This window comes from Brachyistius frenatus, unplaced genomic scaffold (genome assembly GCF_029030835.1).
Source record: "Brachyistius frenatus isolate BFR_SWC_R1_liver_20210118 unplaced genomic scaffold, ASM2903083v1 Contig_112, whole genome shotgun sequence".
Classification (NCBI taxonomy): Eukaryota; Metazoa; Chordata; class Actinopteri; family Embiotocidae; genus Brachyistius; species Brachyistius frenatus.
The window spans coordinates 347,501-364,034 of NW_027210711.1; the positions used below are offsets into that span (position 1 = coordinate 347,501).

Sequence of the window (16,534 nt, forward strand, 5' to 3'; positions counted from 1 at the left end):
TGTAGCCAACAGAGCGCGCGCGCAAATCAGCAGCTGCACAAACAGTAATTAGCAATTAGCACACATTGTGCCCGGTAATGTGTGGCTGCAGACGGTGCTGCTTTTCTGTGTGTTTGTTTGTTTGTTTGTTTGTTTGTATTTATTTGTTCAGGTAGCACAATCAGAGGTGTTCAGAGGATGCGACAGCCAAAAAGTCCATCACCCTCCTCTTTCTTTATTCGTCCGGGGAGGTGTTATTCGCGCCGATCACTCGGGCCTTTTGGGGGACACCTCCTGCTGTAATGCAAATATACGTGACTCGTACCTCGGGGGTGGAGGAGGGGGGTGGGGTGGGGTGGGTGGATGCGCACCAGCAGCTGGGACATCAAAAATAACTTCGCATTCAGCATCGTCGGCAAACGTTTCTACCTCCTGGCACGGCACGAGTCCTCTCACAGTCACTCCGCGAAACACCCCCCCTCCCCCCTCCCGGTGAGTCACCAACTCTGATTCTCTTCCTATGCAGGCATCTCCTCCCTGGCCTCCCTCCTCTCCCTCGCCTGGGTCCTGGCCTCCTACCACAAACTCCTGCGCGACTCCCGCGACGACCAGCGCAGCATGAGCTACCGCGGCGCGGTGCTGCACCTCTTCTGGCGCCTCTTCACCATCTCGTCCCGCGTCCTCTCGCTCGCCCTCTTCGCCTCCCTCTTCCACATCTACTTCGGCATCTTCGTGGTGGTCCACTGGTGCGCCATGGCCTTCTGGGTGGTGCACGGCGGCACCGACTTCTGCATGTCCAAGTGGGAGGAGGTGCTCTTCAACATGGTGGTCGGCATCGTCTACATCTTCTGCTGGTTCAACGTGAAGGAGGGCCGCACGCGCTACAGGATGGTGACCTACTACGTCGTGGTGCTGGCGGAGAACACCATCCTCACCGGCCTGTGGTGAGTCGGTCCGAGGAGCTGCGAGTCTCCTGACGTCCCGGACGCGACTAACGTCACGTCGTCAAGAAGATCTCGACAACCTGGCCCCTTTAGTGGGAAGCGGTTTGTCACTTGTGAAATCTCGAGAGGGCTTTTCTTTTCTGAAGAAGAAGCGGGGAGGCGGGGGGGGGGGGGGGGGGGGAAACAACACAAAATAACTCCACATAGGAGGATAAAAATAGAAGAAAACCCAGGAGAGGCAATTCAAAGAAAGACGCTCCGTCACTTGGAGCGCAATAGAAGCCGCAGCTAGAATAATAAATGATCAGAAAGCTGGAAGGACACGAGAAACACCAAGTCCTGCAGTCAGGTTGTAGCGAGTTCCGTGCAACGTGTAAAATGGGTTACATTTTGCATTTCAGCTACTCACAATTGTATATGCGGGCCGACGGCAGCCCCGATCCTGCTGGCCGGTGCAGTCTGTGTAAAAGAAAGCCCGACGTACTGCATCTTCCTCCTCTGTTCCACAGGGCTCCATTGTTTCTACACACACACACACACACACACAAAACTTACTTTAGATGCATCCTTTAAACGGTATTTTACAAACGCGGCTTTAAAATACAAAATAAATGAAACGTGAATGCACTTGTCGTGTTAGCCCGTTAACCTGGAAACGTGTCGTTGAATTTCACTGCCGTGATGTCCCCGTGCTGCAGGTACGCCTACAGGGACCCCGTGCAGACCGACTCCTACGCCGTCCCGGCGCTGTGCGGCGTCTACCTGACGTTCGCCGGCGGCGTCCTGGTCATGCTGCTGTACTACGGCTTCCTGCACCCGGCCACCGCGCACCTCCGGCCGAGCCCCGCCTCCTCCTGCTGCGCCCAGCTGCTCTGGGGTCTCCCGCTCCCGCCCTCGGCCCCGCCCACGGCCCCGCCCACCCCGGCCCGCATGACCAAGTCGCAGACCGAAGAGGACGTGGCCGAGACGTGTCTCCCCGTCTTCCAGGTGAGGTCCGCGCCCCCCGTCTCCAAGCCCGAGGGCCCGCTCATAAAGATCGACATGCCCAGGAAGCGGTACCCGGCGTGGGACGCCCATTACGTCGACAGGCGCCTGCGGAGAACTATAAACATCCTGCAGTACATAACGCCGGCCGCCGTGGGCATCCGCTACCGTGACGGACCCCTGCTGTATGAACTGTTGCAGTACGAGTCCTCGCTCTGACACACGCACGAGCACACACACACACAAAAAAAACACGTGTGTGTATACACGGGTGTTCACATGTAGAGGAGATTTAGAAACACATTCACAAACACGTGATATAAGCACGCACACAATCACACACTCACATTCCTCGCAGGCACCTCCGACCTGCGAGTCCCATGGCCATGACTCAACGAGTCCATCCTCCTCCTCCTCCTCCTCCTCCTCTTATTCACCTCCTCCAGTCGCTCCTCACTCCCCTCTCATTTCTTTAATTTCACACGTGCGCCCGCTTCGTTGTGAAGATTTAAAAAAATAATAATAATAATAATAATAATTTTAAAAAATTCTAAAATATATATATATATATATATATATTAAGAAATGAGCGCAAGTATCAACACCGGAGTCTTTGACCAACCGCGAGCCATTTCTGTTGCGTCCGTCACGTGTTCACGGGTTTCAGTAAAAATCAAAAGATGTGACACAAAGAAAGAACACGCAAAAAAAAAAACAAAAAAAAAACAAAGTCACTTTTAATAGAGAGGACGTTGTGAACATGTTGTCGTTAGTCTAGTCTAAAGGTAGTGTATATATTTTCTAAGTACAGAAAGGGTGTTTTTTTAATGTACCGTTGCGCATCTGTTTTAAGAAGTTGTTACCGTGGAGACGGCAAGGCATGACAGGGAAAACGAAGTCCAAATTTCGCCCAAAGTTTTAATGACAGTGTTTTAAAGGAGTACTGTGATCATTTTGGAAGTGGCTTTATTTTTTGAAGATTTATACAACTCTTATTTCTGTACAATTAAATCTGCAGCTCGGTGTAAGAATTTAAAGGTGAAAAGAGCTTTAAAGAAAAAAAAATAATTCCAAATAATAAGTTTGAAGAGTTTCTTGCTGTTCCTGTTTCTTTGACTTTGTGGAGTCGACAATGAACTAGTTAGAGTGAATACCTCAAAAAAAAAAAAATTCAGAGCTACAGTTTTTAAACTTCAGAAAAGAGCCTCCTGGCTGCAGCTTTAATATTCAACAGAGATAAAAGACTGTTTACGAATCTTCTAATATAACTCGCAAAGTAAATAAGCACGAGGAGATTGTCGGGAGTATTCCTCGACGTGACACGTGACAGTGTTGGCTCTGAAAGCGAGAAGTGTTTGCTGCTCAAAATATGATTAAAAAAAAAAACTTGAAATAATATATTGTGTTTGCCTCTCGAGCCGTTGGCGACGTAATTATGTTAAAAAAAAAAAAAAAAGACCCAATAATTAGTACGCGCTGGAACAAATAGGTGACTTTGGCAGCTCGAGGAGCTTCGAGAGCAAACCTAGTGAGAACAGCTGCTCAGGAGTTGTTGGATGGATATTTTAGCGAGATATTAGCCGTCAAACTTTTAAATTTAATGAACGTATTTTGGAAAATACGAAAATAGGCCATTTCACATTTAAACGACTCATAAATGCAGCATTACTTATGGTTATTGGAGCCCGACCGATTTCATTGGTTGATTTTTGGCCAATCGCAGACGAGTATCGGCATATATACACGTATTGACTGATGTGAAATCTTATTTTTACACAACATATTACATTAAAAAAGACGCTTGAGGTCATTTAGAAATTGTTTTATTTGCGTTGTTTAATTTATAGCTATTCATAATTATTACATTTCCCCTGAAGGTCACTGTTTCAGTGCACTCATGCCGCTTTGGACCATAAAGTTTTACCGTTAAAGCGTAAAATATCCCGAGTTTAATAACAATATCGTCTTGATGTAGAAATATCGGAATACTTTTACTTCCCGGTATCGGTCGGGCTCTAATAATTATGTCATGAATCTAATTGTTGCGTCATAAGTCGTATAAAAAAAACAAAAACAGGAGGAACATACGTTTATAGTCCGTCTGTCGTCCGGGGCTCGAAGACTTGTTCTCCATCACTTCCTGTTATGGTTAAAAAGGGTTTCTGGGAGGTCAAATATGTACTTACGCTGTCAACAGCTAATGTGTTCAATACAATCAGGTTAAGTCGGGTTTTATCACGATAAACAGCAACAATGACGAATCTTTACATTTTCCTTGCAAAGAGCAAATGCACGGCGACTTATTTTTGATATCTTTTACGTCTACCACATATTTCTGCGTGCGATGCGTCACCCACGTTGGTCCCACGCCGCCGCCGAAGCTCGATATAAAACAGCGTCGGCCGGACCTCAAAGTCATCACGACCGTCCCGATGACTTGTCCTCCTCTCTACCGCGTCCAACACCGACTCCTCCGAAAGCCGCCCACGGCTGAGCTGTGATGTGCGGCTCGTTATGATTTATTCTGTTTTGTTTTGTTTATCCCTGTAATTCAAGCTGTTGTACGTTGGCAGGCGAGACATCAGTCACTGGCTCCTGAAATCACACACACACACACACACACACACACACACACACACACGCACACGCTTCTTTATTAGTGCTGCTGTCCCAGAGGATGAAGCAGGTTCAAACCACTTAAGAGCACAAATGGAGAGTTAAAAGAGGACACTTTAACATGTTTGGTGTCAAAACTGTAAAACAAATCACAACAATTGACTAATTTAAACAATTAATCAAGCAAAAAAAAAAAAAAAAATACAATTTCCATCCTCTTAAATATGTGGATCTGTTGATTTGAAATAACCAGTGACACGAATCATCCAATTCACAGACGTGTCAATTATTTTTTTTTTAGTCTGCCGCGCCTGTGACCTCTTCGGTTGGGTGACCTCTTAAAACGAAGCAGGACGTACTTGTGAGTCCTCCTTGTTGCGTATGTCGAGCAGCGTCCAACCAAAAGCAGGGTTTTCTCAGCAGTATAACGCTCAGGCGCTGCGTGCAAGTGGTATTTCGCAGCTCTGAAGCCAAATGAACAAAAAACAAAACAAGTCTATTTTAAGTGTAGCTTATGGGAGAATGAGAAACTTGCAGTTCAAATTCATCCACCTGTTTTTATGTTTATCATTTTTATGGCACTCGCGATAATTGTTCAAAATGATTAATTAACTTAAAGGATATATATATATATATATATATATATATACTCCCCTCCACCCCAAACCAATCATTTATTTACATTATTTTTAGAGTCTCTTTGCTAAAAAAAAAAAAAAAAAGAAGAAGCCCAGATTGAAGTAAAGTCTGAAAATAAACATGTTGCGCAGCAGAAATGTTTTTTTTCTTGCTGGTGATCGACTTGTAACCAATAAGATTCACCCAGCAGCCCTGAGTGGTTTTCAAATGACCTAAAGAAATAGGCGACAAAATAATGAGTAAGAATCACTCGACGCAGCCGTATTATTTACCATCACGAACGTGACCAGTGGGGGGAAACAAACAGGCGATGAGCACCAGACAAGCCGAAGTGTCCCCTTTAACTCTTGAGTAATGCAGATGAGGAGCGAGCGTACGTTATTTTTCTGTGGTGCTAACCGACTGACAGCAACAACAACAACAACAACAACAAAAAAGATCAACTAAATGGGTTCATTTGCTGCAAACCGGCAAAAAAAAAAAAAAAAAGAAGAAGAAGACTCGGTCGGCGCGACAGGAAGCGGCCGCGTCGGTGTTCACATGGTGCGACGCTCTCAAAGTCAATTGGCTGCTAATCCCACTTCATATGGTGCGAGTAGGAAAACAACACACACTTACGTGCTTATGGTGCAAAAAGGGCAGCTTGTCCCTTTGAATTATATGGTGCAACTTGAGTACTGCCTTCTGTTCGAGGCCGAGGCCGCGCCAAAGGCTCCGTCCAAACGGACAACTGCTCTTCCTGTCCTGCAAAAGCTATGCAAGTCTCCGAAACGCAGGGAGATGTGCTTAGTGTACACACACACACACACACACACACACACACACACACACACACGGGGTTTTCTTCACACATGCAGACACACAGTAAAAAGTAGTGTAAGAACATTGGGGTGTGTCCCTACCTCACTGCTTTAACACACACACACACACACACACACACACATACAAACGTCCACCAATCCCTTACCCCTTTATAATTTGGGAACAATATTCATATGGTGCTATCGAGTAATCCGGATGGTGTTTTTTTTTTTTTTTTGGTGTAAAGTTGTCGAGAGCGTCCCACATTCAGACCGGTCGAGGAGCGAAACAACATTTAAATTCACGCGGAGAGCGGACGAAAAGAAAAGAAAAGAAAAGAAAAGAAAAAAAAAAAACGGCAAACGCCCTCCGTCTCTGTGAAACCGAGCGACACGCGCCGGAGCTCCGTTGCCTTTACCCGAGGTGCATTATTTACATTTACAGGAAGGCGGTCCTGCTTCTTCGTACGCTCCCGTGTGGAAATTGTACATGGAGGGGGGGTCGGAAATCAAAAGCGAAACGGCATTTTTTTTTTTTTTTTCCTTCTCGCTTGAATGTTTTAAGAGTCGAGGGCACGACTAAAGGTTTTGAAGAGTCGCGGCTTCCTGTGTGCGGTTTGTTTTGAATGGTCGGAGCAGCTACTGACTGACCTCTGACCTTTTCACCCCCCAAAACACCCCCCCCCCCCTCCCTTTTAGCTCCAAGCCAATCAGGTTAAGTCAGCCAGAATCAGGTCGGTGCACAACCAAATAATACAGCTACGTACTGAAATATATTCATGTGCAGCGTTCGGACTCGACGCGTCCAAGTGCAGGTGTCGTACTTCGGTCTGTGTCCTGTCGTCCAATCAGTCGAGTCGGCGCGCTGCAAATGAAACGTTTCCGCTTTAGCCACGCCCACTCGGTCGGACATTAAACGTCCGGTCATGTCGCTACTGCATGGCTGCACATCCACAGCTATGCACAGTTACAGGCAGAAAGTTTAATCCAAAAAAAAAAAAAAATACCACATCACTGTTCTCACTTGTTTTAGTGTCTTTTAGCCTCTTTTTTTTTTTTTTTTGTGGTCATTATTTGTTCGAGGACACAAGAAACCATGAAGTGTTAACGTGCAGCAATGCAACCACCTGATGTACCATTTGTTTACATTTTTTTTAAGTTTTTTTGCATTTGTTGATGATATTTCTATTTGACATTTCTCCTCTATTAAGATTGTCTTTTGTTGGATTTTAAATTAGTCGGGAGGGTGGGGGAAAAAAAACAGTGTAATGTACCTTTACTTTGGAAATAACTGGGATGAGTGACGCCTCCCGACTGAGGAATGTGCATCTTATTGTGAAAATCAAAATGAGAACGTTTCTTTTGGGTTTTTTTCCCCCTTTGGATAAACACATAAATGTTCCACTATCAGGGTCTAAAGCATATGAGGCCTGTGGTAAGGCTGTGTGTGTGTGTGTGTGTGTGTGTGTGTGTGTGTGTGTGTGTGTGTGTGTGTGTGTGTGTGTGTGTGTGTGTGTAAGCTACCGTATGTGTCACTAATGCTTCATATGCTTTTTTTTTTTTTTAGCCAAAGTTTTACTCGCTCGGTCCGGAGCTGCGAGCGTCATTACTCGTCACGGCTTTGTAGAACCGAGCCGTTTCTGATCTCGGACCAGTTTCAACCAGATCCGAGTCGGACCGCGTTTGAAGTCCTCTCCTTGTGCGAGCCCCCCTCCCTCCCCCCCCCCCCCGAGAGGTTTTGGTTGTTTCAGCACAAATTCAACCACACAGAACGAGCGGGGAGGACATCGGCGGTGTCGACTCGGGTTTTTGGATACGACGAGCACAGGGCGGGGTCAAACTAAACCTTAACTTGGATGTATCTAGAAGATGTACCGTGAGCTTTTATTTTGTCGGGGTCATGCTTTTCTACTGTGTTCTTCAAGCTTGAGGAGAAAAAAAAGACAAAAAAAAAAACAAAGTAGCTCTAGCCAATTTGATGTGCAACAGTAGCTTTTATTTTCTTGTGGTCGGCCTTTAGATTGTAAATAGCTTTTTTTTTCTTCCCGGGACTCCTCCTCAGTTGGATCTATGTTTCATGGGTTTTTGCTTCGATGGCTCTTTCAAATGTACTGATCGTAAATGTTCTTTATAAATATCCAGAATGTAAGACGAGAGAAGAAAAATACAAGTCGGACTGGAAACTGTTTTTCGTAGGAGTCTGTGCCATCGTGTTGTCTTGAGTATAAGCACACTGATATTAGACCTGTGAGGCGGGGGGGGGGTTTGGGTGGGGGGTTGAGGAGGTGATGTAGCCAGACAGCCGCACCAATGTCTCCCGACTTTAGCTTCATATTTAGTGTAAAAACTCCAAAAAAAAAAAAAAGTGAATATAGTGTATTTTCCAAAATGTCAGGGTTACTTCAAAAACAAATCAGAGCACAAATGAACTGGAAACGAGTGTAAAACTCTTGACGCGCCTGACGAAATGCTTCCCATCCAAACATCGGCACGGCGTGAACAACGCGAGCCGAGCCGACTCGCTGATGACACCGAAGCCACGCAGGTCGGGTGATTAAGACAAAAGCACGTGCACATTATTCCGACAAGCACATTTTAGGCCGCGAGATCAAAGGGGTGGGCGGAGCTACACAAGCACATCCGGTACTTCCTGCACGAACGCCTCCCCGACTTCCCCGTAGTAACGACGGCTGCCGTCACGTCCAAACCACTCCTGCGTCAGCTCATAGAAACAACCATTCAGGAACCTTCTGGTCTATTTTTTTTTTGGGGGGGGGCGGAGTCTCCCTAACTCACACCAAATATTTCCGACCAACCGCAATCGAGACGGGCGCGAAACGAGAAGACACGTGGCGCATCTCCGGTTTGTCTTTTGTTTGTATCGTGTGTCCGCGGTCGTGTAAACGCATTCTGGGGAAGAGTTGAACGATATTTTCTCTGGCTGTTCGGGACGCCAGCGTTAGGAAATGTGTTATTTTTGTTACAATACCTCCTGAAAAATAAAGTCTATTTATCTGTGAAGAGACAAGAGATTTACAATAATACAGATGACTACATAGAAATTATGACAGATTTTAAAGATGTAAAACAGATATAAATGAAAACATGTACAGTTCATTTGGTTTTGAACACGAGACAGAAATGTATATGCGTCAGTATTGACTTTGATTTTATATATTTACCATTTTATTACATTGTAATGTTGTGACTGCGATGGAGAAAAAAAAATATAAAGGAATATAAATTAATTTTTCCAAATGTGTGTCGCTCCTCCTTTTGCATTGACATTTGACACGAGTTTTTTTTTTTTTTTTTAAACAAAAAGTCAGATTTTCATTCAACTTCAGTCTCTTTTTTTTTCTTTTTAATGTCATTAAACCAAACATATTTCTCTACAGGCGCAGTTTGCATAGTACAACATGTATTTGTCCACCTGTGAACGCAGTAACTTCGAGGATCAAACACAAATAGGAGTGCAAAGAAGCAGCTGACGTGAAGAATTCAAAACGCACAGAAATATAATAACCATCAAAATTTCCAAACTGTAGTTTAAACCAGAGAAATCCTTCATGGCACAAAATTACTGTTAGATATAGAGGACGGTGCAATTGGGGATTTTCTTTCCCTTAAATGTTCCTAAATGTGTTCATGTGGTCTGAATTTTAAAAGACTCTTGCGCTCGTCTTATTTTTCTTCATATATCAAGGCATCAGCAGTAATTTCATATTTCTATATTTTTTATTCAGAAGAAGGAACATGGCAATAGTTAAGACATACGAAGTTTTCCTTTTCCCTTCTTTGAGCAGCCAGAAGTATCAGTGCATGACCAGTGTACACGTATCCCTACATACACGCTTAGAGAAGACCGCGAGCAGCGCTGCATTAAAGGACGAAGTTTGCAGTAACGTGGTTGTTGTCAACAGATCCAATGAAAAGACAAAAAAAAAAAAAAACAATAATAATAATTCACTGTTTGTTATCATCATATATTGCAGAATTATAAATAACTTCCTGAAGCTGCTGGGTACTGGAGTGTGTAGCGTATATTCCTGAATCAGGAAGAGATCATAATTGTCGGGGGACTATTTTCAGCTGCGGATGAATACCCATTTGTTGCTGTAAGACAGTGTGTGTGTGTTTTTAATATTTAATGGACAACAATCGAGCTCTACAGCACATAAAAAAAAAAAAACTTTAAAAAAAAAAGAGATATACTAGATTTTAGATTCGTATAAAATCCGTCCTAGTCGGATTAATTCAATGTTGTTGTTTTTTTTTTCCCCCCACTGGATTTGCTTATAATAAGACAAACGTGGAATCGAAGTGGACTTACCCTTTGACCTTTAGCAGCAACACGCCACACTTTTGGATCCCCGCAAACATCCGTGTGTTCCCCGTCTAAGTACAGTAAGCGGGACAACAGACCTGCGGCTGTTTACTCTCTATAGTAAGATACATTTAAAAAAATAAAATAAAAAAAAATAAAAAGTTCAAGTTTAATCCCACAACCTGAATTTAAATGGAGGTGATCCAGTGTGGCGCTACCCCACCTGATGTTCAGAATTATTATTATTACTATTATATAGCTTCAATTTCCTGATATAAATCTCTTTGTATGAAATTCACTTTTTTATGTGGTGATTATCTCGTCAGATCATCTGTTGTGCATCCTAATAATAGTCTTTGGTGTCGTCTTTGGAAGCACAGATGGACGCCTCACACACCTCCGCTGGAAGTGCAGCAATTTGCATAGAAATTACCCTCTCAAAAAAGCATGCAAATATAGGGAAAGCGAAGAGGGATTAAAGCGTTATTCTGCTGACTCGGCTATCAGTGTAACAAATGAACCCAGAGAGGAAGAGTGCGGTGAAGAAATCTGAAGGATAAAGACAGTTGAAGATGATCTCGGTGAGATTCAGTGTAAATAAATGAGCTACTGGCTCCCTCTGCTGGCAGAATGCGCCACTACAACTACAAAAAACAACATGATTACACGGAAAATAAACAGAAACAACATATGGTTTTCAAACATATACGTTTTCTCTTCTTGTCCCAGAATAAAATAATGAATCTTTTTTTTTTTGATTGTCCTCCGACCCCTTCAGTGTTTCCTCTAATGAAGTAACATCCCGCCGGCTTCTCGTGGTGCGTTCAAGTCGGAGGATTTCTAAGGACAGTAACATCACGGAGACTTTCCCAGCTCCTCAGCGGGCGTCAGGACGCCCGCAGGCTTTTCAAACAACCGTTCCTTCGACTCGTCAACAAACAGGCGTGTCAGAGGGAAAGGACGGACAGGAAAGCGCGACGTGTGAAATACCTATCGGAGCGCCAAATAGGCAACACAGACGGCGATCGGACCGGCTCGGCTCGGCTTTACTCCAACATGGGGTCGTCGTCGTCGTCGTCGTCGAAGTCCACCTGCAGCCTCTGGAAGGGCCGGGAGCCGGAGGGGCGGCGGACCCTCAGGTACCTGAACAGGACTGAGGAGGGACGGAGGCGATGAAATGTCACACTCCGTAACGAACAGGGAAAACGGTTCCACCGCTTGAAGCTACTGCACGACGATGATCACACACACAACTGCGGCCTCAGAAACACACTCGGCCTCGGGCGAAGAAAGGTTTTCAAAACGGGAACGACGAGAAGACGAGCATGGCGTATTCGATAGATCTATATTCATTTTACAAACTTTACATTTATCTCGGCGGTCGTCTATTTTTAAAAAAAAAAAAAAATGTATTTATTATTTATCTCCCAGTCTTTAAATTCATCATTTTGCAGCCAAAGCTTTTGAAATTTACATTTTCCTGCATGTTTGTGATTTCCTGAGCAGGAACAAGAAAAGGCCCATTTTTTTTTCACTGAAGAGTTTCCACTTGTTGACGAATGGAAAGGAGGATAAAAACACATGAAACATGATAAAAAAAAAAAAAAAAGACTACATGGAAAATATTACATTTTGATAAATGGCAACTAAAAAGAGTATTTAAAACTCCCTGATAAACACCTCTCCTCCTCTTTCAACACCAATGCATTTGCCGTTTATTCATACTCACCGGTGATCGCGCTGAGCGCCAGCATGACGCCCACCACCAGGCCGACCACCAGCGGGACGTCCCAGCAGCTCTCGGCCGCCAGCAGGCACCGGGCCGAGGTCAGGGTGCCGTTGTTGGGCTGCGGCGGCACCGACAGCAGGCGGCACATGAGCGGGTAAACGTCCACGCTCTGCATGCTGCCGATCCGGTAACCCTGCCGGAAGCTGGGGCCCGCCGCCGCCAGGAAGGGGTGCATGCTGGGTAGGGAGTTGTCGTAGCCGTGGTCGCCCACTGAGGGAGGGGGGGGGGGGAGGAGAAGCTTATTAAGGGACTCTACTTGTATTTTGTTTGAGTTTGAGTGACAAGTTGTATATTAAAAGGACTTAATATATGCGTTTAATTCGTTTTCAGTTTGGCGCTCTTATTTTAAACAAATATTCATTAAAACCTTAAATTTGATTGGAAAATATAAACGGCTCGCTATGTGAGCCGTGATAAACAAAAACAAAAACAAAATTTCCTTCATCACAACGAGGAATCATGTCGTAACAATAATAATTATGACACGTACAGCGCGTCAGGTTCCCTCTCTGTACTATCGTCCAGCCCTCGTCAGCGATCAGTATGATTGGCTGGATGCGCTCGTTGTTGCGGTAGTGCAGCCTGTCGGGGATGTTCTCCTTCAAGTACGCCTTCATGTGGGCGTGGCATCTGCTGAGCACGGCGAAGACGGCCTCTGGGTCTGAGTAACACAACGGGGGAAGGTGTGGGGGTGGGGTGGAGGGGTGGGGGGGGGGATTTAAACTTCAGGCAACAATGAAATCACAATGACGTCCGCGTTTGCGCTCGGGCTCGTCTGTCTCGTTCGCGTGACGTCGTCCTCGTCACCTTTCTGCGGGATGAGGGCGGCGACGGGCGTGAGGTCCACCAGCGTGTAGTTGTCCGGGTGGAGGCAGTCGTCCAGCCGTATGAGGCGCTCGGCCGAGCACTGCGTCATGCCGTGGTCGCTGGTTATCAGGATGTTGACGCGACCCCAGAGGTTGGTCCGCTTCAGCTCCGACACCAGCAGGCCGATGTTCTCGTCAACCTGATAGCACAAAAAAACACACGCACACGCACACGCGCACGCACACACACGCACACGCGCGCACACACACACACACACACACACACACACACACACACACACACACACACACACACACACACACACACACACACACACACACGTCCGCCATGAACTGTTTCCGTCCAGTGAAAGGAGATCCGTGATGAGACGTTGGGTAACGGCGAGCTTATTCTAATATCACTTTATAGTTTTATTATATATTTATAAATTGAACATGTCAGCCTGCAAGCAAGACAGCAGACTTGGTGGCGAGTCTAAAAGCTTTTTTTTTTTTTTTTTAAAGATCAAGAACCATTCATAAAATACGCGACGGGTCAATTATTCAACGCAATAACATGGACAGCAGAGGTGTCTTTATTTTGGGCAACCGTACCTCCTTCAGCGCTTTGCTCATGGCGGTGGTGTTGTCAGGGCCAAACATGTGACCCGACCGGTCCGGCTCCTCCCAGTAAAGAGCCGAGAACATCACTCCCTGCTCCTGGTGGGAAGGTGAGAAGGATACAGGGAGTCAGACGACCCTCCCGGACTTTTACAAATCTGACGGGTCTCCCGCCTCGGGACGTTTCGAGCGCTCCGCTTCCTACCATCCACTTGGTCACGTTGCCCAGCCGCTGCTGGAACGGCACGTCGGCGCTGTAGGGGGAGAAGTGCGTCGCCGTGCGGTTGCCGATGGCCACGTCGGAGCCGGGCCACATCATGGCCGCCGTCTCGTAGCCGGAGTCGAGCGCCGTGAGCCAGAGCGGCCGCGCCTCGCTCCACCACATCGGGTCGGTGTCGTCGGTGATGTGGAAGTGCTTATGGCTGACGGGGTCGTACATGTTGCTGGCCAGGATGCCGTGAGACTCCGCGTACAGCCCGGTCACCTGGACGGGCGGTCAGAACCCCGTTGTCATGGCGACACGTGATGCATTTCAGTTTACAGTGCAACGCGTTCCCGACGCAAAACCGCTCGGCTGATTTGCGACACGCGAAGGTGCGAGTGAGCGTTGCCTACCAGGCTGTAGTGGTTCGGAAACGTCTTGGTGACGAAGACGTTGGTGAGCTGCTCCACCAGGACCCCCTGGTCGTACAGGAGCTTCAGGTTCGGCATGGGGAACCTCTGCAGGTAGTCGGCTCTGAACCCGTCGAACGACACCAGCAGCAGCGGAGGAGTAGGAGCCGTGTCGTTGTCTGTTGCCGAAGCACCGACGGCACACAGGAAGCCCAGCAGTGTTTGAAGTAGCATCCTGACAGTGTGAAAGAAAGGAGGGAAGAGGACACTTGATCAGTTCATTCATAATAAAACCACTTAGCAGGACACCAGGCTGGAAGAAACCCGTCTCCCAGAAACCGGGCCGCGTTCGCTTTGTCCTTGAAGAGAGGCCGATTCTCACTTCCTACTTACTGTGAAAAATAAAAGAGGATTTGAAACAGAAAATAAAAAAAAAACAAAAACACTACGTGTCCTGAGTTTATCCATCTCTATTGGGGAAGTGGGGAGGGGGTGGTTTGGTGTAAATGTTTGAGGGAAAACATCTGGAAGGTATTACAGCTGCGGGACTCGCTCACTTTCCTGCCCTTTGGGGTCCCGAGTTGGGATTACACGTGGCTGGCATTTGATGCATTTCGTTATATCGCGTTTGATGCGGTTGTTGATTATTGTCATGGTACGAATCACCTGTGCGTGTTCAGAAGTGCACCGGCGTCCTGCCACGGGACAGAGTTTAAACCGGTTGCGCCAATAAAGACATTCATTCGTGAAGATTTTAACACCCGTTTAGGATCCACAAGAATATCAATAATCTAACATATTAGTAGCCTTAAAGCAGTAGATGATTTGTTTTTGTTTTTGTTTTTAAAGACAGAAATGTAAGTTTGAATTTAAACCAGCTGTGCACAGATAAAGTGCATCTAATGCCCCCCCCAAAAAAGGAGTTTTTCTAAATTGTTCCGGTATTTCTAAATGCATCTTTGCCATATAATGACATTACAGTAATGCTTTTCTAACCGAGTCTATTTCTACGTGATGTTCCTCCTCAAATCACATTTGATAATAGAAGTTCCCTTCAACTTCTATTATCAAATGTGATTTGCCCTCATTCCCCTCATTCAGCCACTCCAGCAAAAGATTGGATTATCTCCTCGCGAGTTTGATCGCATTGGACGGATTATCCCGAGACTTTCATCCTGACAAAGAGTTTAGAAAGTGAAATCAAATTTGTGCAAAACCGAGGAGGGAACAAATTAAATAACACGCTTTAAACTCTCGGAAACAAACGCAATTAACGTTTTTCAACACACCTCACGGTTACATCTGGAAGAAGTCTTCCTTCTTTTTTTTTTTTTTTTGTACGTCCGTATTTGATGTGTTTTGACATTTTAAAACGACGCCACCGTCTTGCACAGAAAAAAAAAAAAAAAAAAAAAAAAAAAAAAAAAAAAAAAAAAAAAAAAACCTGCCAAACAAATGCAGGAAGTCGTCCTTTTTTTTTTTTTTTTTGAAGAGAAATAACCGAAATAAAATAACTAATAATTACACGAATAAACACTGAAGACTGCCCGAGTCAAAACCAAACACGTGTCCCAACATATGAACGAGAAATATTCATTTTATTTCCACTTTTAGCGGAGGAGCTGGTTCGCGGCTTGCTTAGCACGTATTAGCTCGGTAATGGACAACGGCGTCCGGGTCGTGCTCGACAGCCCGGGTAATCGTGTTACCTGGTTCGGGTTCGTCCTCCGCACGGTACCGTCCAAATAACTTTCCTGTCCTTTCTATTTTCTCAGCAACATCTTCAACGCACTTCCACAAAATGCACAAACGCGGAGCCGTTCGTCGAGCTGCCTGAAATCGCCTTCGCTAAGTTCCGGTGGAGAATTTCAAAATAAATCCCTCATTTAAACGTAGTGCAAAATAAATATATTTCTGCCGGCTGTAGTTTCATATTCCGCTTGAAAGCCAATTTAATTGGCGAATTATGATTAATATAAAGCTAGGAGTTGATATAAAATGATAGTATTTATGGATTTTTAAAAGGCAACGCTTTGATTTTGACGTACAAGCCCGACTGCCGTTGCTTTCGTGACGCCGAACTTGACGTAGCCGTCGTGACGGAACTGACAGTTGAAGCAGCAAATCAGCGTTCAGCTACGAGGGGCGGGACGACAGCGAGTTTTTGGGTGACGCACCTGTAGTTTTAAGACGCATGGAGCTCTCCTCTGATTGGCGGACTCGGTTCCATGTGACGCACGCTCAGTCCAGCGACAGGTTTTCTTCCGCCTGTCAACTCCGCAATGATGTGACCGCTGGTATTTTCTTCTACAAGAAAAACAGCCGGCTGACCTATTAGCATCAGTTTATGACATCATAAACTAAAAGAGGTCTAAACAGTGCAATTACAGGCTGCGTGTTTTTGACCTGCTTTATAA

The 16,534-nt window shown here is 45.6% G+C and overlaps 2 protein-coding genes across 6 annotated transcripts in view; one reads left to right on the forward strand and one right to left on the reverse strand.

Moving 5' to 3' along the window:
* xkr6a (XK, Kell blood group complex subunit-related family, member 6a) overlaps positions 1-8,196 on the forward strand; it is a 13,282-nt gene extending 5,086 nt beyond the window's left edge. The window contains exons 3-5 of one of the 2 annotated variants that reach the window (XM_069712788.1): positions 506-923; positions 1,622-2,162; positions 8,186-8,196. In XM_069712788.1, coding sequence (XP_069568889.1) covers positions 506-923; positions 1,622-2,126 — 923 coding nt within the window. In that variant the 3' untranslated portion in view covers positions 2,127-2,162; positions 8,186-8,196. Of the gene's footprint in view, positions 1-505; positions 924-1,621; positions 5,467-8,185 lie in introns of those variants that run through there. The other variant, XM_069712786.1, reaches the window with a different exon arrangement.
* enpp4 (ectonucleotide pyrophosphatase/phosphodiesterase 4) overlaps positions 3,370-16,534 on the reverse strand; it is a 113,029-nt gene continuing 99,864 nt past the window's right edge. Inside the window, exons 1-9 of one of the 4 annotated variants that reach the window (XR_011311526.1) lie at positions 15,827-15,942; positions 14,121-14,352; positions 13,711-13,989; positions 13,500-13,604; positions 12,886-13,084; positions 12,569-12,739; positions 12,019-12,288; positions 11,280-11,442; positions 3,370-4,502 (exon numbers count right to left, since the gene is read on the reverse strand). Coding sequence is in view for 3 of the 4 variants with exons in the window: in XM_069712807.1 (XP_069568908.1) it covers positions 11,336-11,442; positions 12,019-12,288; positions 12,569-12,739; positions 12,886-13,084; positions 13,500-13,604; positions 13,711-13,989; positions 14,121-14,351 (1,362 nt within the window). In the remaining variant the exon portion in view is untranslated. Of the gene's footprint in view, positions 4,503-10,244; positions 11,443-12,018; positions 12,289-12,568; positions 12,740-12,885; positions 13,085-13,499; positions 13,605-13,710; positions 13,990-14,120; positions 14,353-15,826; positions 15,943-16,294; positions 16,487-16,534 lie in introns of those variants that run through there. The other 3 variants (XM_069712807.1, XM_069712808.1, XM_069712805.1) reach the window with 3 other exon arrangements.